The sequence below is a fragment of the Muntiacus reevesi genome, chromosome 2 (assembly GCF_963930625.1).
Source record: "Muntiacus reevesi chromosome 2, mMunRee1.1, whole genome shotgun sequence".
Taxonomy (NCBI): Eukaryota; Metazoa; Chordata; class Mammalia; order Artiodactyla; family Cervidae; genus Muntiacus; species Muntiacus reevesi.
In genome coordinates, this window is record NC_089250.1 from 72,468,776 (window position 1) to 72,488,687 (window position 19,912).

Here is a 19,912-nt window from a genome sequence, read left to right on the forward strand (position 1 = left end):
GCCCCCCACCCCGCCTCCCCAGGTCCCTAGAGGCCAGAGGTGGGCAGGAGGCGGCCCTTCACGTGACGCCGGGGCACACGTGACTCGCAGTACACATGACTTCCCGTCGCCGGGCCGGCACCTCCAGGAGAGCAAGGACGCGAGGGAGCGGAGGTGAGAGGGATCCCGGGGCTGGAAGGGATCCGGGAGGCTGGAAGCGAGCCGGGAGCGCCCCGGGCGGGACGCGACGGAGGAGGCACGGCGGGTGGGAGCTGGGGCAGGGCAGGGGCTTCCCTGGAGGGCGCGCCGCCAGCTCCCCGCCAGGGGCGGCCGAGCAGCGAGCGGGCGAGGCAACAGCCGGCACCCGCTTCCTGCCGCAGATGTTCCGAGCCGCGCTGTGGCCGCTGGTCTTCCTCCTGCTGCAGCTACTGCTACTCGCCTGCGCGCCCGGGGGCGACGCGGCCCCGGACCAGGACGAGATCCGCTTCCTGCCCGGGCTGGCCAAGCAGCCTTCTTTCCGCCAGTACTCCGGCTACCTCAAAGGCTCCGGCTCCAAGCGCCTCCACTACTGGTCTGCAGCCCTGTCTCCCAGGACGGGGTTGGGAGGGACACTGCACTGCAGTGCCCACCATGGGGGGAGATGATGGGGGGGGGGGGGAATGTCCGTAAGACCCCTGAGGCATCGGACTTCACTGGGGGTCTGGTGGTTAAGGCTTCAGTGCTTCCAGCTGCAGGGGACCAGGTTTCCATCCCTGGTTGGGGGACTAAGAGCTCGCATGCTCTGCCGTCAAACTGAGATTAAGAAGAAGGAAAAAAAAAAAAAAAGATCCCTGAGGAAATCCAGGAGTAGGGAAGGCTGGAAGACTGAGCCGCACACAGTCCCCCGCACCAGCACCCACCGTAGCCTGACTCGCCCCCAGGTTTGTGGAGTCCCAGAAGGATCCCAAGAGCAGACCTGTGGTTCTGTGGCTCAATGGAGGGCCAGGCTGTAGCTCCCTTGACGGCCTCCTGACAGAGCACGGCCCTTTCCTGGTGAGTGGAGAGCAGTGGGGTCACCCCCTGGTCAGGGGCAGGGAGGGGACAGCTCCCAAAGGAAAAGGCCCGGGAAGAGGGAGAAAAGGACCTTGTGGTCTTCCAAAAAACGTGTCCCTTTCCTGAGCCTCAGTGTCTTCATCCATACCTCTGACTTGACAGTTTCATATCTCTCGGGGGTTTTGCCTGGTTGTGCAATACCCAGCAGGGTGACCTTCCCCCACCCAGCCGACTCTTGGAATTTAGCCGTCTCTCTCCTCCACAGATCCAGCCAGATGGTGTCACCCTGGAGTACAACCCCTACTCCTGGAACCTGGTATTACTGCCCTTTGGGGTCCTGGGCGGGTGTCTGGGCAGTTGGATGCGGAAGGGAACAGCCCCCCTCAGACCATTTCCACTTCCCCTCTAGATTGCCAACATGTTATACCTCGAGTCCCCAGCTGGAGTGGGCTTCTCCTACTCCGATGACAAGTCTTATGCCACCAATGACACGGAGGTGAGTCCCGTGTCTGCCCATGTGTCCCAGTCTCCCTGGTTGGCATGATGCAAGGAGAAAAAGAGCATGGTCTTGGAGTCCATTTGTGGCTCTGTTGCCAGCTTTGTGGTGTGGCCTGTGACAAGTCACAGGCTCTTGCACAAACAGGGTGGGTGGGTGTTATTATCTCTGAGATTGTTTGTAGCTCAAGCACCACCACTTTCTGATTCTCTCTATCCTGCCATCTCCAGGTCGCCCAGAGCAATTTTGAAGCCCTTAAAGATTTCTTCTGCCTGTTCCCGGAATACAAGGGCAATGAGCTTTTCCTGACGGGCGAGAGCTATGCCGGCATCTACATCCCAACCCTGGCAGTGCTGGTCATGCAGGACCCCAGCATGAACCTTCAGGTGCAAGGAGGCTGCAGGAGGGGAGGGAGGCCTAGCCTTGTGATTAGCAAGGTCAAACAGGTCCACTCCTCCATCCACCTCTTGGGCAATCCCCTGTGGCAGGTCTCGGGACCTCAGGTCTGTCCTCCAGGCATGTGATATCCCAGGTCCTAACTCCCCTGCTCTACGAGCAGAGAGTCAACTCCTCCATCCAGCTCTTTCTTCATGAAACCCCTTGCCACTCTCTGGCCCCTCTGGGCTGCGTGCCTCCCCTGACCGGAAGCTCACTCATCAAGCTACCAGCTCCATTCTTTACACTGAGTGGCCTCCCCCGCCCAACCACTCCCACAAACCACCCTGGATTTCAGCTTCCAGACTGCTGAAGGTTTGGGTGGAGGTCAAAGGAGGCTCTTCTGCCTCACGTCCAGATGAGCTGAATGCCCTGGGTGTTTCACAGGGGCTGGCAGTGGGCAATGGACTCTCTTCCTATGAGCAGAATGACAACTCCCTGGTCTATTTCGCCTACTACCATGGCCTTCTGGGGAACAGGTATGGGCGAGGACCCCTGGGCAATCCCTGGGGCATGGGGGGTCACTCAGGTCTGTCCTCCAGGCACTCGCTATCTCAGGTCCTGCCCTGGTTTATGAGCAGAAGTTGGGGGGCGGGGGGGTGGATGGGGCTGGGGTTGCCAGAAGGGTTTTGGTGTGGAAAGATGAAAGGATCTTTCATGTAACGATCAGAATGTAAAGGAATGAAGGAGGGCTGGCAGGATGGCCCCAGGGCAGCCAGGTTTGGGAGCTACATACCATGTCTTTTAATGTTTTTGTCCCCAGGAAACAGGTCCCTTGGGTCCAGGCCCTGACGGGAGGTTGAGAAGGTAGGGTACTTGCCTTCTTTGGCCCACCATGGGCCTAAGCAATTATCATTCGTCTCTTACAGGCTCTGGTCTTCCCTGCAGAAGCACTGCTGCTCTCAAAACAAGTGTAACTTCCATGACAACAAGCAGCCAGAATGCGTGACCAATGTGCGGTTCTGCCCCCGCCCTGTGTCACCCCCGACAGCCCCCGTCCCCAGCCCCCTTTGCTTTATATCCTGCTTGTTGGTGTTTAGTCAGTTGTGTCCGACTCTTTGTGACCCCGTGGACAGTAGCCCACCAGGCTCCTCTGTCCATGGGATTCTCCAGGCAAGAATACTGGGGTGGGGTGCCATTTCCTTCTCCGGGAGATCTTTCCAACTAAGGGATTAACCCATTTCTCCTGCATTGGCAGGCGGATGCTTTGGAGTGCGGGTGCGGTCCCACACCACTGCCTGTGACCTCCCTATGAGGGGAAAGGGCGTCTCCCTCGTCAGCGTCTGATGTGCCATGGCTGTGCTCAGCAATGGTGACGCAGATTGTTCCTCCTCCTAGAGTCCCTCTCGAGGGAGATCGTATTATCCACATTTTCCAGATAAGGAAACTGAGGCCAAGCATGTGGAAGTCACAGTGCTAGGAAGTAGAGGCACAAGGATTTGGACCCAGGACTAGCAGATTCCTTCCCCTGAGGCTCAGTTTCCCTGGCATGGGGGAAGGATAATGACCAGGCCAAGTAGAAGAGCAGTAAATCCTGGGATGTGGTGCTTCCCTGGTGGTCCAGTGGTTAAGACTCCTTACTCCCAAGACAGGGCATGCGGGTTTGATCCCTGGTCCATCAGGGAATTTAAGGTCTCATGTGTCGCATGATAGGGCCAAAGAAAGAAAAAAAAGTCTTGGGGCGCTGTTGGGGAAGTGGTGGGAGGCCAGGATTCTGTAAAGCATGGCGGCTTGGGGGTGTCATTGCAGCTTCAGGAAGTGTCCCACATCGTGTCCAGCTCCGGCCTCAACATCTACAACCTCTACGCTCCATGTGCTGGGGGGGTGCCCAGCCAAGTAAGGTAGGCCCTGCCAGGTGTCCCGCGTGCCAATCCCAGCCCCATCTGGGGGCCCAGGCACCCATTCCCCCCACTGCACTTGCAGGTATGAGCAGGACACTGTCATGGTCCAGGATCTGGGCAACATCTTCACCCGCCTGCCACTCAAGCGGGTGTGGCATCAGGTGTGCAAGGGCCGGGCTTCCTCCCAGCAGGGACGGGGAGGGACGGCAGAGCAGGGAAGCCAAGATCCTGACCCTCTATGCCCCCCTCCCAGATGCTGCTGCGTTCTGGGGAGAAGGTGCGCCTGGACCCCCCCTGCACCAATGCCACAGCCCCCTCCAACTACCTCAACGACCCTCAAGTGCGGAAGGCACTCCACATCCCCGAGCAGCTGCCCCGCTGGGACTTGTGCAAGTGGGTTTCTGTGGGCGCTCGTGGCCCGAGAGGTTGCGGACTATTGGGGCTTGTGGGCATCAGAGAGGTCCCCAGGCATCCTGTGCCTAGGGTTTCTCATTGAGGACACCATGGGTGTTCGGGTTGTGACCGTGAATTGTTCCAAGAGGGAGTTTCAAGGTCCCTGACCCCCGGATTGACTGATATTCAGCCACTTAACTCTTAAACAGCCACACTGGTTGTTAAAATGTCAGTTGCTTACACTGATCTTCAGTAGACACTCCCATCTCCTGCCCCTCCCTGACTTCAGTACCACCCCAGCTGCCCGCAGCTGTCTCTTGTGAACCTACAAGTAAGAAGGTGACCACAGCAGGGGCCAGTCAGGTCCCTTCTGATTGGTGAGCACGAGCCCTTACGCCTTAATGCCAGAGGCACCCCAGCCATGGTAACAAAGCGTCCCTGTATGTTTCTAAATGGGGGTGAGTTGGGGTCCTCTGGATTCCAGCCCCACCTCCCCTCATCTAGGTGAGTCCCAGAGAGGTTACATGCCCAAGGAGGGGCTGGATCTCAGCCGTCTGTCTCTCTTGGGCTGGAGCTTGGGAACAGGAGCGGGTAGGGGATGAGGTCTGATCTGTGGTCACTTTTTCTTCCCCACCCTGGACCTGGCCTTCTTGCCCATGTGGCCCTGCAGCTTCTTGGTGAATATCCAGTACCAACGTCTCTACCAAAGCATGTCTTCCCAGTACCTGAAGCTGCTCACTGCACAGGTGAGTGGGCGGCAGCCACAGCTGGGTCCATCAGCAGCCTCAGGAAGCTGGAGCAGCGTGGCAAGGCGGGGGCTTCCTTAGGGCGCTGCTCGGGGCAGGGGAAGCTGAAACTCCCCAAAAAAGTGACGTTACTTGCCCAAGAGCCTGTGGTCAGCAGGGTCAGGATTTGAAACTGGCTCTGTCCCCACCTGATGCTGCTCTGTGGGACGAGTCTGAGGGGTCTCCATCAGTCAAGGAGCCTTTAAGGTGAGAAGAGCTAGTCAGATCTTGTTACAGAAGGGCAAACAGAGGTCTGTTCTGGGAGAGGACCTTGTCCAAGGTCACCTAGAAGATACAGTAGGTTACCTAGGAGATCCTGACTGAGCCAGGACAGGACCAAGTTCTGTAGAGCACAGTGGGTAGAGTGTGGGCTCTGGGAGCACTAGCCAGGTGACCCTGGCAAGTTTCTCACGTATCTGAGGCTTGATTTTCCCATCTGTAAAATGGGGTTGCTAATGGTATCCTGGTAAAATGCTTCATAGGTAAAGCATTCAGTAGGGCTCTTGCCGTGTAGGAAGTGGTCAGAAAGCACAAGGGTTTCCTGGTTTATACAATTTAGCTGGATTCTTTGAATTTCTCAGTGGGTAGGGCTTGAACCAGGGGAGGGCTGGCATCTGGGCTTATTCCAAATCCCTCATTTTCCCCCTTGTGCTGCTTCAGAAATACCGGATTCTGCTGTACAACGGCGATGTGGACATGGCCTGCAATTTCATGGGAGACGAGTGGTTTGTGGATTCCCTCAACCAGAAGGTGAGGCAGGGGTCCCAGCCCCAGGGTCGAGTGGGTGCGGGGGACGGCAGACTGGCTGGGACAGACAGAGAGAGCAAACCTGGAGGCGTTCCCGGCCTCTGAGGCCTGGCCAGTGGCTGCGAGCAGGGGCAAGGGGGCAGCTGCAGGCCGCTAAGTCTTTCCTGGCGGGGCAGATGGAAGTCCAGCGCCGGCCCTGGTTGGTGGACTACGGGGAGAGCGGGGAGCAGATTGCTGGCTTCGTGAAGGAGTTCTCCCACATCGCCTTCCTTACCATCAAGGTAGGAGCTTGATGAGGACCAGGGGGCAGGGTGAGGGTGCAGCAGGACCTGCTTGTCCTTTTCTTCTGACCTTTTATGCTGGGTTACCACGTGGCCCCTGGAAGGGCAAGTTCTGGGCAGGGATGGGATGAAGGGAGGGATCAGAGGAGGAAGGTCACGGGCTACAGGGATCCCGTAGGATGAAGAAAGCACCTAGGGGCAGGGGTCGTCCAGGGAGGGAAATCTCACAAAGCTTTGCCCTGCAGGGCGCCGGACACATGGTCCCCACCGACAAGCCCCAGGCTGCCCTGACCATGTTCTCCCGCTTCCTGAATAAGCAGCCATACTGAGAACCACGGGGACCCGCCCCCACTGCCTGATCTAACCCTTCCCAGCCTCTCCTGCCAGAAGAGAGGGCCCTGTTTATGCAGAATGCCCCTGTGGGGCAGATCCCTGCTTCCAGAATGGCTCCCACCCCTTCCATTGCCCTGTACATCCCAGACCTGGCCCCAGCACCTCACTTAGTCTGGGGGGAGCTTGCACTTTATAACTCACTGGGGTGGGGCCTAACCCCCTCCCTGCTGAAAGAATTGCCCTCATTGCACTGATCGCATCCCACAATCAAAGCTCAGAACAGCCCCACGGGGAGAGTGGACGGACTATAATTGATGGATTGACTGTGATTATGGAATTAAATTTGGTACAGCTTAAAACCCCGTCTTCTCTGTGGCACTGGGGGTTATAGAGGACACTAGAGGCTGTGATGGGGTGAGGGAGGGGATGAGAGGTGGTGGAGTCCTGAATGCAGCTCCCAGGGTAGGGGCTGAGGGCTCAGACCGCTGCCGTGGAGGGTGGCGGGGCACTGGATGTTCGGGGGTCCCTGGTGTCAGCAGGCCGGTTCTTCTCAATCACCTCTCGCAGCCCTTTGGCAAAGTGGAGGTCAGCCCCAATAGTGAGGAAGCCCTGTGTGGGGGGCGGGCAGAGAAAGGAGTCTCTATTCCATTCCTGAGAATAGAGTTTAGAGACACAGACAAGAATCCCTGGCCTCAATCTAGTGGGAGAGGCAGAGCACCAAAGCGGTTCTTACAACTCTCTGTGATGGGTACTGAAATAGAGGCTGCAGGCGCACAGCCTGTGGAGGTCCAGGAGGACTTCCTGGAGGAGGCAAGCTCTTAGTTAAGACCTGAAAGATTAGTAGGCATTGGGGATGGAATCAGGGAACAGTGTTCCAAGGTGAGGATGCAGCCTGTGCAAAGGGCTGGAGGAATCTGATGTAAGGTTGAGATGAGAAGAGACCATTGAAAAAAATAATTAATTAATTTAAAAAAAGATGCCGTTGATAAGGGAGAAACTGGGATGAGGTCATGGAGGGCAGAGGAGAGCTATAGAGGGAGGGGAAGGCTCTGCCCTCCTTCCCCATGGTGCCCCTACTCACCGCGTGGTTTGTCACCACCTCACGCACAAAGTCAATTCCCTCGGGGAGCGGGATCTGCACTCCACGCCAGGTCCGCTCTGCGGGCGGGAACAGTCAGCTCAGTCCGAACCCACCCAGCTCCTCCCCTAACCTCTCCCCCACCCTCCTCACAGCCCCCGACCCTACCATTGAGCATGGGCATCACTGCAATCTGCAGCAGGGTCTTCAGAGGGGTCTGCAGTGGTATCAGCTGGGACGGGGAGACAGGAAGTCAGGGCAGTGAGGAGGGATGGGCTGGCCTTCACTGCCATCCCCAGACCCCAGCCTTGTGCCCGCACCCCCCTTCCCAACTCACTGCCAGTGACTCCAGTGCAGATTGGTTTGAGTAGATTCGGAACCTATGGGGGAGAAAGAAGGGTCCCGTGGGCAGGGGCCCTTCCCCTGGCTATCCAGGCCTACCTACCCAAAGCCCTTGAGCTTCCGTCTTGGATGTTCCACCCACACACCTTTCCAGGGGCTTCTAGAACTTTCCAGGTGTGCATCCTTGGGTGAGTCGTTGCTCCCTCTTCGGGTCTCCTTTCTCCAAGTCTGCTACCTTTTTGTTTTGTTTTGAATCTCAAGTCTGCTACTTTTTATTTGTAGAGCACCTCCTATAGCCAGACTTTTGCTGATGGCTTTCCATGTGTTGGGGCTTCCCTGGTAGCTCAGACGGTAAAGTGTCTGCCTACAATGCGGGAGACCTGGGTTTAATCCCTGGGTTGGGAAGATCCCCTGGAGAAGGAAGTGGCAACCCACTCCAGTATTCATGCCTGGAAAATCCCATGGACCGAGGAGCCTGGTGGGCTACAGTCCATGGGGTTGCAAAGAGTCGGACACGACTGAGCAACTTCACTTTCACTTCCGTGTGTTGTTTACTTTTATTTAGCAAAACTGTCAGTGCTTGCTTCCTGCCAGATACCAGGCATGTTAAAAAGCTAAATACTGAACTATTTTTAAATACCATATGACTTAATCCTCATAACAACCCTAAGGAATAGGCACTATTAAACTTTGCATTTATAGAGGCAGCACGTGAGGCCCAGAGAGACTGAGTGATTTGCGTAAGGTCACACACCTGACAAATTCCAGAACCTGCCTCTAGAATCTAGGCTCTTAAGCACTACCCTGCGGTATCTCACTGGAGCCCCTAGAACAACGCTGGTCCAATAGAACTTTCTGTAAAGTGTTCTACACCAGCCACACAGTAGCTACTAGCTACCGTGGTTATAGAAGTGAGCGAGTGAGGAACTGTTTCATTATAATTAAATGTATACAGCCACCAGTGGCTAGCGCCTGCCATACGGAACAGCACAGCCTTAGACAGTAGATGCCACTGTTTTCTATATTTAATACATGAAGAAAATGAAGCTCAGAAAGATAAAAGGACTTGTTTTAAGGTCACAAAGCTAAGTTGTGCCAAAATCTATGTTCTTACGTGCTTTGCTGTGTGACAGTGGGTGTGTCATTTAACCTTGCTGGGCCAGCTGGATCATCTCTCATCATACCTGCTCTGCCTGCTTCTGTGTGGTTGAGGATGCAGAGAAATTACACTGTAATGAAACACTTCATGCGTTAACAAGACCCTGGCTCTCAGGTGGCTGATAGCTATGACTGAACTTTAGCTCCCCAGCATCACTGGGCAGGTATGCCTATCCTGAAGACACTGATACTCAGAGAGGTTACGGGCTCACCCAAGACCCTCAGACACCTGCCCACCTGCGCAGGTCCAGCTGGGTGCGCAGCGCCTTCCCCCAGAGGGCCATCTTGGCGCTGAGTCGGGCATCCTGGGCGGGAAAGCGGGGAAGGTGGTGTTACTGCCTGAAAGGGGTTAGCGGCCCCCCTCCCTGGCCCTCTGCATCCCCTGCCCTGGTGTCCACACCATGATCATGCTGGACAGCTGGACCTCGGGCTGGTTGGGTGGCACCAGGGCGATGGTGACACTGGCAGTGACAGAGACGGTGGTACCCGAGGGCTTGATGGTGCAGCGAGGGGGCTCCGTGACCCGAAGCTCCAGCTTCAGCGGAGAGTCGATCACCGCCGGGCTCTGGGGACACAGCAGGGAGGGCCGGTCAAGTCCTCCCTGATGAGTCCCTGGGGAGGAGTGGGTAGTTTCTACCCTCTGGGAGCACACAGATACAAATGGGAAGACAGCATGGCTTCCGGAACCCTCCAGGACTGTCCAGCCTTTGCTCAGACAAGGGAATGTCTCATTCCAGGAATGCCTCCTTCCTTCTCTTTCTGTTTTCCCACATTCTCAATATTCAGGACCCAATCCAGACTCCTCCAGAGCAGTCTCTTTGCATTAAATACCCCAGGGAATTCCCTGGTGGTCCAGTGGTTAGGATCTGCCTCCAAGCAGGAGGCGCAGGTTCGATCCCTGGGTCGGGAAGATCCCCTGGGGAAGGAAATGGCAACCCACTCCAATATTCTTGCCTGGAGAATCCCATGGACAGAGGAGCCTAGTGGGCTGCAGTCCATGGGGTCGCAAAGAATCGGACACAACTTAGCGATTACACCACCAGCACCAGCAGTGGTTAGGACTCCATGCTTTCACCAGGCCGTGGGCCTGGGTACAATCCCTGCTCAGGGAACTAAGATCCCACAAGCCACATGACTTGACAAAATTAATAAATAAACAAAACTCAGCCCCCTGCCGTAACTCTTTTCTTGAAACTTATGGAGCTATTTCTTCTGCAGGCAGTGTAGTGACCAACTGCTTACTTTTCACCAAACACTTGACATGTGTTCTCTCATTTAAACCTCACAGTAACTGTGAAGCAGGTATTAACTTATACCTACTTTTAAGATGGGAAAATTGAAGCACAGGGAGGTTAAGTAGCCTGCCCAGGTTGTGTGACTCAGTTGAAGAACTGGGACTGAGACCCAGCCAATCATGGCAACAGAGTTCATGCTCTTAACAGTGCTTGGCCACGGCGATGATGCCAGTGATGACGACAAGGATAGCATTCATAGCAGCTGGTGTTGTAGTTTTAAGTATTAACACATTCAATTCTCATGACAACTCTGGGAGGTGGCGTAGTATAGAGAAGTAGGGTAAACTTGAATCACCGAGATTCATACCCAGGTTCAAACCCCAGCTCCATCATTTTATAAGCTAGAACCAAGGACAAGTCCTTTAATGATCACTGAAGTAATGGACATGGGTTTGGGTGGACTCTGGGAGTTAGTGATGGACAGGGAGGCCTGGTATTCTGCAGTCCATGCGGTCGCAAAGAGTGGGACACGACTGAGCAACTGAACTGAACTGAAGTATTTCTTTAAAAATTTTAACTCTCCATTAAATAAGGGAAAAGAAGCAAAAAGGATAATACCCGGGTCTCCCACATTGCAGGCAGATTACCATCTGAGCCAGCAGGGAGGCCCAGATTAGTATTTCGGTTGCTGTTAAACCCCCTACACGACCTTGGGTTCTCAGCCCACCTTCATCCTGGTTTCATGAAAGAAACAAAGCAAGAGGAGACCTTCCTTGGAGAACTGGGAACCTTCATAGACTCTGGCCACGTGGCTGTGGCCACCGGCAGGAGGCCGGGCCTTCTGTCTACTCGGTGGCCGCCACTGGGGGCCCTGCTCACTTCGCCAGTTGCCTCGTGGGTGTACACTTGGTGTGCCCACCCGCCTGGCCAGGCTCCCACCTCCCACCCACACTCACCATCAGGACGATGCTCCCGAAGTAGGAGGCCCTCAACACCATATCCAGGTCATGAGGCACCTGCGCAGGGGAATCGGGGGTAAGGCAGAAGCCCCATCACAGGCCCCCACCCCACAAACAGATCCCAGCTTACCTTGTCCCCCACCAGCGAGAGCTTCAGAGCTCCTGCCCGGAAGTAGCTCTCCAAGGCAGAGTCGAAGAAGAACTCGGAGAAGGCCACGTACACCATCCGCTCTTCCTCCTGCAGCTGGGGCTCCACCGCCCGGTTGGGCAGACTCCAGTTGGCCTCAGTCAGGGGATAGAAGGCCCCCTGGGGTTGGAGGATCAGGGTCAGGGCCAGGCAGGCTGGTCTAGCACCCAGATGTTTCCAGCCCTGAGGGCATGGTGGAGGACTGGACCTTGTTGTTGACCTTGAGGGGACTCAACAGGTACTTTTCTTAAAAAGCATGGAAGGGAGGATAGCTGGAGTGCTCCAAGGGTGCAGTCCCATCCGACTGAAGGAGGGACCCAAGAAAGGGTTCAAGGGGGAGGTGGACCTTGAGTGGGCCTTGAACACTAGATGGTAATAATGATGGCAACTACTGCCTACATGTATGGAGTACTTCTGTGCTGCTTACCTGGACCAACTTCTTTAATCCACATGACATCTCATGAGATTATCTTTTCTTACTGTATTATTTCCATTTCCATTTGAGGAAACGGGCACAGAAACGTTAAGCCACTAGCTTAAGATCACAGAGCTAGTAAGTGGCAGAGCCGAGAGCCGACCTTCAGGCATTCTAACTGGACTCTCTGCTCTGAAACTCTGCAACACTCCATTAGGAAAAGCAATGGCCATGGCCACAGCCTAGTTGAGTGGCCTTGGACAAGGGACATGGCCTCCCTGAGCAAGTCTCCACATCCCTAAAATGAATAAAACATCAGGACCTGATTTCCAGGGTTGTGAGAGGAGGGAGTGAGATTGTGTGTGTTAAAGCTGAATGTTCAGTTTCTTCTGGGAGAAATGGGGGAAGACAGTACATGAGCAAAGGCCCTGAGATAGGAAGCGAAGGGCATCCCTGGGAAAGAGTAGCAGTTTCCCAGGTGGCGCTTGTGGTAAAGAACTCGTCTGCAATGCAAGAGATGTAAGAGACATGGGTTCAATCCCTGGGTCGGGAAGATCCCCTGGAGGAGGGCATGGCAACCCACTCCATTATTCTTGCCTGGAGAATCCCATAGACAGAGAAGCCTGGAGGGCTACAGTCCACAGGGTCGCAAAGACTTGGACACGACAGAAGCGACTTAGCACACACACAGCTGCAAAGGTTGACGTTGGAAAGGTGGGACCAGACAAGATTAACAAGGCTCGCGTGTCAGACCCAGGAGTTGAGCCTGAGGCCATAGCATCTCCACCAGCAGAGTGGCCACATCAGAGCTGTGCTTTAGGGGAGAAGGAGGGGGTTCAGTTACACACACCAGCCGGGCAACTCACCCGGAATTCCATGTCCAGGTTGCTGGTGGAGGCCACGGGATCCTTCAGGAGGGAGTAGTCGATGCCAACCAGCTCGTCCACAGCACTGCGCACTGTGGGGAGGGGCTGGAGTCATGCAAAGCTGTGTGGTGCTGGGCTGGGTGCTGAGGCTCTCTGGGCCTCAGCTGCTTCCTCATAGAAGGGGGATTAGAATACTTCCCTCATAGGGTGCTTATGAAGCTCAAATCAGTTTGACTATAAGTGGGAAGTATTTAGTGCCTGGCGTGCAGTGGTCAACAGTGTTAGCTATTATTATTGTGGTCTTTGTTGTTCTATTGGTTCGTTTTTGGCCGCACTGCTCAGCTTGCTGCATTTTAGTTCCCCAACCAGGAATTGAACCTGGGGCCATGGCAGTGAAAGCTCTGGGTTCTAACCACTGGACCACCACAGACACCCGCCCCCCCCCCCCTGCCGATTATTATTGTTGTTGTTGTTTGTTGCTACCACTACATAGGTTTCATCAAGTCACTAAATAATATGGCAAGGGAGAGACTTCCCTGGTGGTCCAGTGGCTAAGACTCTGTGCTCCCAGTGCAGGGGCCCGGGTTCGATCCCTGGTCAGGGAACTAAGATCCCACATGCCGCAATTAAGAGTTTGCATGCTGCAACTAAAGATCCTGCATCCCACAATTAAGACCCAGCACAGCCACATAAATAAATAAAAAGAAATTTAAGAAATACTCTAAGATGGCAAAGGATTCCCTTCTCTCATTGGTTTGGTTCCCCTACCCTCTCCTTCCCATCCTGTGCCCCATGCATGTGACATGATGATCTCATCGCTTAGGGAAAGGGAAGTTATGTTAATTGAGCTCCTATTAAGTGCCAGTGTTGAATATAAATGAGGCCCCCACAGCAGACACGTATTAAAGATCATGACAACCATGCCCTCAGTCAACCCTCCCAGCAAGCCCTGAGGAAGTGTCGTCAGCCAAGCAAGGGAACCGAGGAGGGAGAGAAGTGAGTACTGACCACAGGAAGTCAGTGGCAGAAGCCACCTTTGAACCCAGGGCTGTTCTGTCACAGGGCGGGGAAGGGGCCTCCTCACGTGCTACTAGACAGCTGCCCACCGAGCCTGCTCCCCACCCCAGTGCCAGGGCGGGGCCCAGAGCTCCCCACCCATCTGCACCAGCTCACCAGGCACGGTGTCCAGCAGCGAGTTGAGAAGCACAGTCCCTGCGTGGTAGAGCACGGGGCAGATCTGGGAGGTGGTGGCCAGAGTCAAGATCTTGGCAAGAGAGGGCACGCCCACCCCCACCCCCGTAGTCCCCCCAACATGCCCCCTCCATCTGCCACTGCCCGCACCTGCTGGTTGAGGAGGAAGCGCATCCCTGAGGTGATGAACGTGGAGAGGAATTCATACACCTTCCTGTGAGGAGAGGAGAGGCCAAGTGAGTCCAGACTCTGCCCTCACCCCAACCCAGTTCTGGGAGAAATCACAGTGATCAGAGAATGGGGGGGTGGGGGTGGGCAGAATACCTCTACTTCAACTTAATTTACCACCTCTTTAGTGGAGTTTTCATTAAAGATATGGGCTCAAATTCCTTCTCCAGACTTCTTCTCAAGACCTCTTCTCTCACCCCATCCCCCCACCAATCAAATGAATGGACCCAGAGTTCTTCAAACCTCTGAGCATCCTCAGCTCCATATCCTTACTCCTGTCTTCCCTTAGACCCTCAATGCTCCCACCCTGTATTTTCCTGTCTGGGCACAGATGCTTCCTCTTCCAGGCAGTCCTCCTAGATTGTTCTTCTCTGAAATCCTCCTCCCAGAATACTTTCTTGGTCCCTCTCTCAAGGCCCCGATGACAAATGTTTCATCACTCCAGCCAGGCTCTGTGTCCTTTCTGAATCTTCAGGGCCTGGCCTACACTTCATTTGTTGAATGAATTAAAAAAACTGGGTACCAACACCAGATAATAAATCCACCATTTTCTCTCCCCCACCTTCTCTCAGAACCAGCACAAATTCCCCTTCTCAACCCCAACCGTGGAACTATGTTATTATTTCTGTTATTAGTAGTAAGAGCTCCTGATTGTTGAGAACCCAGCACATGCCCACTGTATACACTAGGTCCTCACAGTGGTTCTTACCTAAGTGGTGAGCCCGTATTATACGTGAGGTACTGTTACAAATATTTTTACATAGATTAAGATGAACCGTCCTCACATCTCATAGAATAGGTCCTATTACCATCCACATCTTAGAAAGCTTCAGCAACTTGCTCAAGTTCATAGCCAGGAAGTGGTGGGGCTGAGATCTGGACCCAGTTGATCTGATTCCCAAGCTGGTGCACTGTGCATTGCACTAGGCAAATGGGCTGTGGGGCTGAAACGGGGGGCACTAGGATTGGGGACAGGGCTTACTTGAAGGTTCCCCCAAAGGCTGCGTGCATTCTGGAGACAGAGGCCTGGCAGGAGACATTGGACACTTTGATCCGGCCAGTGGGATCCCGGGAGAGTTGCAGAGCCGTGTGGATGGATACGCCCTCGGCGGAGGCATTGATATAGCCCCCATCATAGCTGTGGCGGGGGTGGGAGCGTTAATGGTCACTCCAGCTTGGAGCTTAACCAAGTCTTTACTGCCCTCCTCCTCAACCCACCCTCCCCACCACCATGACCGCTCTTAATAAGGCTTATGTACTTCTGACAGTTCAACAGACTGTGAAATGGGTATGATTGCCGCTTTTGTACAGATGAAGAAACTGAGGCTCAGAAAGGCTAAGGGATTGCCCACAGTTCCACAGTGCCCCCAGGCTTCCCAGTCCACTCTCCAATCCCGCAGGGGCGCCAGGTCCTCACAAGAACCAGTAGAGGAGCTGTCTCCGGAAGCGCAGCCCCCAGGAGGCATTGTTGATTTGTAGCGCCAGCTCCTGGTCTGGCTGGAAATTGAGCTCAGAGAATGTCAGCTGCAGCTCTGTGACCTTCACCCTGTGTGGGAGGGCTCAGGGTCAGATTCGGGACCAAGAAAAGGGCATCCCATCCAACCGTAGTGAATTCATTTGCTCCTCTTCTGTTCCAGGTCGGGGGAAGCTGGGGTGAGTGGAATGAGTTCTCCCATTGCCCGTCACGTGCCCAACCTGGACCTGGGTGGCTAAAACTCGGACTTGAGTGGTTCAGAGACTAGCTACTCCCAATAAGTGCACTTCGCCCTATCTAAGAGAAGTCCTGGTGCACTTCCCTCCCCTCCCTGGGATCGCTAGACCCTGTCCCCACTATCCCAGACCATGGGCCTTTATCTCCTGTTCCTCTGACCTCTCCTATTAGCTCCACCCGGGTACCCTATACCCTACTCACATCCATGGCCAAGTTTCTTGACTCCGCCTCTAGGGCCAGCCTCAATTCCACAGGTTTGGCTTCGCTTTTCTTGGTCCCGCCTACTTCTAGGCCACGCCCATTGACTTGGTCCCGCCTCCGTAGGCGGGCTAGGCCTTTATCTTTTCCGGCCTCATCCTGTTTCTTAAGTCCTGCCTCGGAGATCGGGCCACGCCCCCAACCCACTCAGCCCTCGAGTCTCCAGAGACTCCATAGGTATTTCCTAAGCCTCCGCCCCTGCCCAGGCCCCGCCCCCTTGACCCCCACTTACTCAGAGATGTTGTAGAAGAAGTGGCCCTCTCGGCCCCGCAGGTCCGGGATGGTCACGGTCTCCAGCTCTTGTTCCAGAAAGCGCAGCCCCTCCTGCTTCACTGAAGCCGCAGTGAGGTCCTTAGCTCCTGCACGCACACGCACACGCGGACACACACACACACACACACACACACACACACACACGCACACACACCTCCCCTCCTCCCCCCACCCCGCACCCCCGCGCCTTACCCAGCTCCAGAGCCTTGGAGGTGATGCGGATCTTGCAGCCGGGGAGCTCGGCGTGAGCGCCGGCCAGCAGCGCTAGGATCAGAGCCCCGAAGAGGGCCATGGCGAGCGGGCCTGGGGATGGGGTGGGGATCGCAGGAGTCATCCAGGCCGCTAAAACCCACTCCTCGGATGGCCAACCAGAGGGGGGGGATGGCCCGGCCCGTTAAGCTTGAGATTGCTCTTCGGGGAACTTGCAACCAGTAACACTGCCTCCATTTGACAGATGCGAAAACTGAGGCTTAGGCGACGTGCTCTCTGACGCTCGGAGGGTTGGGGGCAGCGGGGGAGAGCAAGGGCACCTTCTCGGTTCCCTCGTGCAGCCGCCGCGTGCCGGGTCTGGATCTCCCGGGGATCAGGCCCCCAGCCCCCACTGAACCTCCCCTTTCCCTCGGCGGAGGGCAGGTGCGGCTTGCACGTTACCGTGGGAACGGCTGCACGCGCATTCCTGCGGGGTGGCTTGCGGTCTCCTAGGCCGCGAGTCGGAGGAGCCGAGGGAGCAAGCGGCAGACCCGACCTCCGGCTCCCGGGGTTCCCGGCTCCTCCAGGTCCTAAATCCCTGTCGTCCGGCTTCTGCCTAATGCCCCCCACCCCGATCTCAGCGCTCTCCTTCGGAGGACCTCTTCCCCAGCCCGGGTTCAGTAAATCAGGCGGCTAGGCGAGGGTCTGAGGGCGGATGGGGGCGCGCCCCCAACTCACTCGCGGTGGAGCTGGTGGTCGGCGCGGTCACGTGGGGCGGCGGGCAGCGCAGGGGATCCGGGCGGCGGGGTCTGGCGGGCAGCGCTGGTCCAGCCGCCTTTATAAAGGCGAGCCTTCCCGAGCCCCCCTCCTCTCTCCCACTCTCCCCTCCTCCCTCGGGGATTGGGAGGGGATGGGGCGGGACGCTGGCAACCGGGAGGGTGGAGAGGGCTGTACGGAGCCCCGTGACAAGCCTGGCCTTGTCGAGACAAGTGGGGGACCCAAGCGGGGCAAGAGGGAGGGAAGTGCAGAAGTCAGTCCGCCCAGCGCCAGCAGCCCCTGCTTTGCTGGGACCTCGGTTCCGTCCCCCTGCCCATCTCTTCCTGTGCGATCCTAGGCAAGTCCCTTCCCTTGGCTGCCTGAGCCTCAATGTCCTCATCCAGTAAAATGTGTGTGATAATAGGAAACACCTCTTGGGTCCCGGCAAGCCTCAAAGTCAATGCCCAAGGCGCGTACTTCCCTCTCCTTCCACCGAGCATCATCTCAAGACCTCTCCTTGCCAGGCTTCACTGTGGGGAGCCCCCGCCGCCACCCCACCCCCAACTGTCTCTGTGTCACCAACCTGTGGCTCTTCAGGGCCCAGAGACCTCTCCGACTGGGGTTCAAGCAAACACTGCCAGTCCAGGAGGACACACACAAGCTGCTGGAATCACCCTCAGGGAGGCTGGCATTTCCCCAAGGGCTGTGGATTTCTGGTGAGCCTCTGAAGCTAGGTTCTCTGCACGTGTACTGCCTACAGATGTCCCCAGCTCCCAGGACAGGCTCAGGGCATGCAACCGTTTTGTTGTCAAATGTGTGAAAGTGGGAAAGAGAAATAATGATGGTTCATGTCCATTGAACATGTATTTAAGCACAAAACACTAGTCCAGACATGATGACCAACTCCTCCTAATTTCCCCAGAACTTTCCCAGATTTTGAAACTCCAAGTTTCCCTGCCTGGGACCCCCCACCCCCCACCCCACAGTCCCAGGGAAACCAGAATGGTCTTTCACCCTGGATCTAGATTAACTTGTTTAATCTTCTGACAACCTGTGAGGTTGGCATTATTATGAACCCTCTTTAGCAGGAAACTAGAGGTAAAGACAATTCTTGACTGCTCTGGGAGCCCATAAACTGTTCATGGCAAGGAGAGAGGTTGGAGGTATGTACCTACAGCCCAGTAATTGTGTCCAGACCCTGTGTCTAACAGATCAGGGTTAAAATTCTAGACTTGCAGCAACATGGATGAATCTAGAGAGTGTCATACTGAGTGAAGTGAGTCAGACAGAGAAGGAGAAATATTGTATGACAGCCCTTATATGAGGAATCTAAAAAGAAATGATACGCAGGGACTTCCCTGGTGGTCCAGTGGTACGACTCTGCGCTCCCAATGCAGGGGCTCTGGGTTTGATCCCTGGTCAGGGAACTAGATCCCATATGCCACAATTAAGAGTTTGGAAAAAAAGAAGAGTTTGCATGCCAAGACCTGAGAACCCACATGCCAAAGCTAAGAGCCAATGCAGCCAGATAAGTATATATTTTTAAACATAAAAAGAAATGATACAAATAAACTTACATACAAAATAGAAACAGACTCAGACTTCAAAAACGAGATTATGGTTGCCAGGGGAAGAAAGATCAGGGGAAGGGAGAATTAGGGAGTTTGGTATGGACATGTACACACTGGTATATTTCAATGGATTAAACAACAAGGATCTACTGCATAGCAAGTGGGACTCTGCTCAATGTTATGTGGCAGCCTGGATGGGAGGGGAGTTTGGGGGAGACAGGATACATGAATATGTATGGCTGAGTCCCTTCTGTGTTCACCTGGAACTATCATCACATTGTTAATTAGCTATACCCCAATACAAAATAAAAGATTAAAAAAAATCCTAGGCTATCAATTCTTAGGTGTATGACCTTGGACCCCTTACTTTAGCAACTCTCAGCCTCAGTTTCTAAAATGGAGACAATTAGATTATTGCAAGAATAAATTAAATAGGCGTAGTGCATGTGCTGGGCATGATACATGACACACTATTAATGCCAAATAAATGCTAACTATTGTGATTAGGGTCACAGATTACAAACAAGACAGAAGGGGTGTAGGAGGGGAACAGAGAAAGTGCTAAGGATATCCAGAGGAGGAAGTGCCTGAACGCCTTTAAACTCTAGTAACCCTGGCTCTTCCCGGAGTCTGGCTGGAGAGAAAAACCTGACGGATGTTAATTTTTCTTTCCTCACACTTTCTTAACTGGAATGCAAATGTCTTTTGTATCATTGTTATCTTTTACAGGGTTGAACATGCCTGCTAAGTCACTTCAGTCGAGTCTGACTCTTTGCGACCCCAGGGATTGTAGCCTGCCAGGCTCCTCTGTCCATGAGGATTCTCCAGGCAAGAACACGGGAGTGGGTTTGCCACGCCCTCCTCAAGGGGTTCTTCCTGACCCAGGGATTGAACCCATGTCTCTTATGTCTCCTACATTGGCAGGTGGGTTCTTTACCACTAGCGCCACCTGGGAAGCCCCTTACAGGGTCTTGCCACTATAATTCACTGTCCCCAGAGAACCCCAGTGAACTTTACATTTTTAAAATTAGTTATTTATGTATTGTTTAGGGCCGTGCTGGGTCTTCATTGCTGCGCACGAGTGTCTCATTGCAGTGGCTTCTCTTGTAGAGTACGGGCTCTAGAGTACGTAGGTTTCAATAGTTGCAGATTGTGGGTTCAGTAATTGTGGCC

The 19,912-nt window shown here is 54.7% G+C and overlaps 2 protein-coding genes across 3 annotated transcripts; one reads left to right on the forward strand and one right to left on the reverse strand.

Moving 5' to 3' along the window:
• The first annotated feature begins 36 nt into the window (after window positions 1–36).
• Window positions 37–6,681, forward strand: CTSA (cathepsin A). The gene is made up of 15 exons (XM_065922097.1): window positions 37–153; window positions 360–550; window positions 900–1,011; window positions 1,277–1,327; window positions 1,421–1,507; window positions 1,738–1,893; window positions 2,330–2,421; window positions 2,812–2,896; window positions 3,692–3,783; window positions 3,866–3,944; window positions 4,037–4,176; window positions 4,847–4,922; window positions 5,622–5,711; window positions 5,885–5,989; window positions 6,235–6,681. The coding sequence occupies exons 2-15, from the start codon at window positions 360–362 to the stop codon at window positions 6,316–6,318; spliced, it is 1,440 nt and encodes a 479-aa protein (XP_065778169.1). The 5' UTR covers window positions 37–153; the 3' UTR covers window positions 6,319–6,681.
• Window positions 6,615–17,967, reverse strand: PLTP (phospholipid transfer protein). 2 transcript variants are annotated; one of them, XM_065922096.1, is made up of 16 exons: window positions 17,752–17,967; window positions 16,416–16,526; window positions 16,183–16,282; window positions 15,399–15,527; window positions 14,964–15,119; window positions 13,904–13,967; window positions 13,736–13,799; window positions 12,563–12,654; window positions 11,225–11,401; window positions 11,092–11,151; window positions 9,301–9,465; window positions 9,138–9,205; window positions 7,738–7,780; window positions 7,569–7,632; window positions 7,404–7,480; window positions 6,615–6,931 (listed from the first exon to the last, which is right to left on the reverse strand). In XM_065922096.1, exons 2-16 carry the CDS (start codon window positions 16,513–16,515, stop codon window positions 6,800–6,802), a joined length of 1,491 nt encoding a protein of 496 aa, XP_065778168.1. In that variant the 5' UTR covers window positions 16,516–16,526; window positions 17,752–17,967; the 3' UTR covers window positions 6,615–6,799. The 2 variants fall into 2 exon arrangements, with proteins under 2 accessions (XP_065778168.1, XP_065778167.1); XM_065922095.1 differs by lacking the exon at window positions 17,752–17,967 and adding an exon at window positions 17,151–17,308.
• Window positions 17,968–19,912: the final 1,945 nt, after the last annotated feature.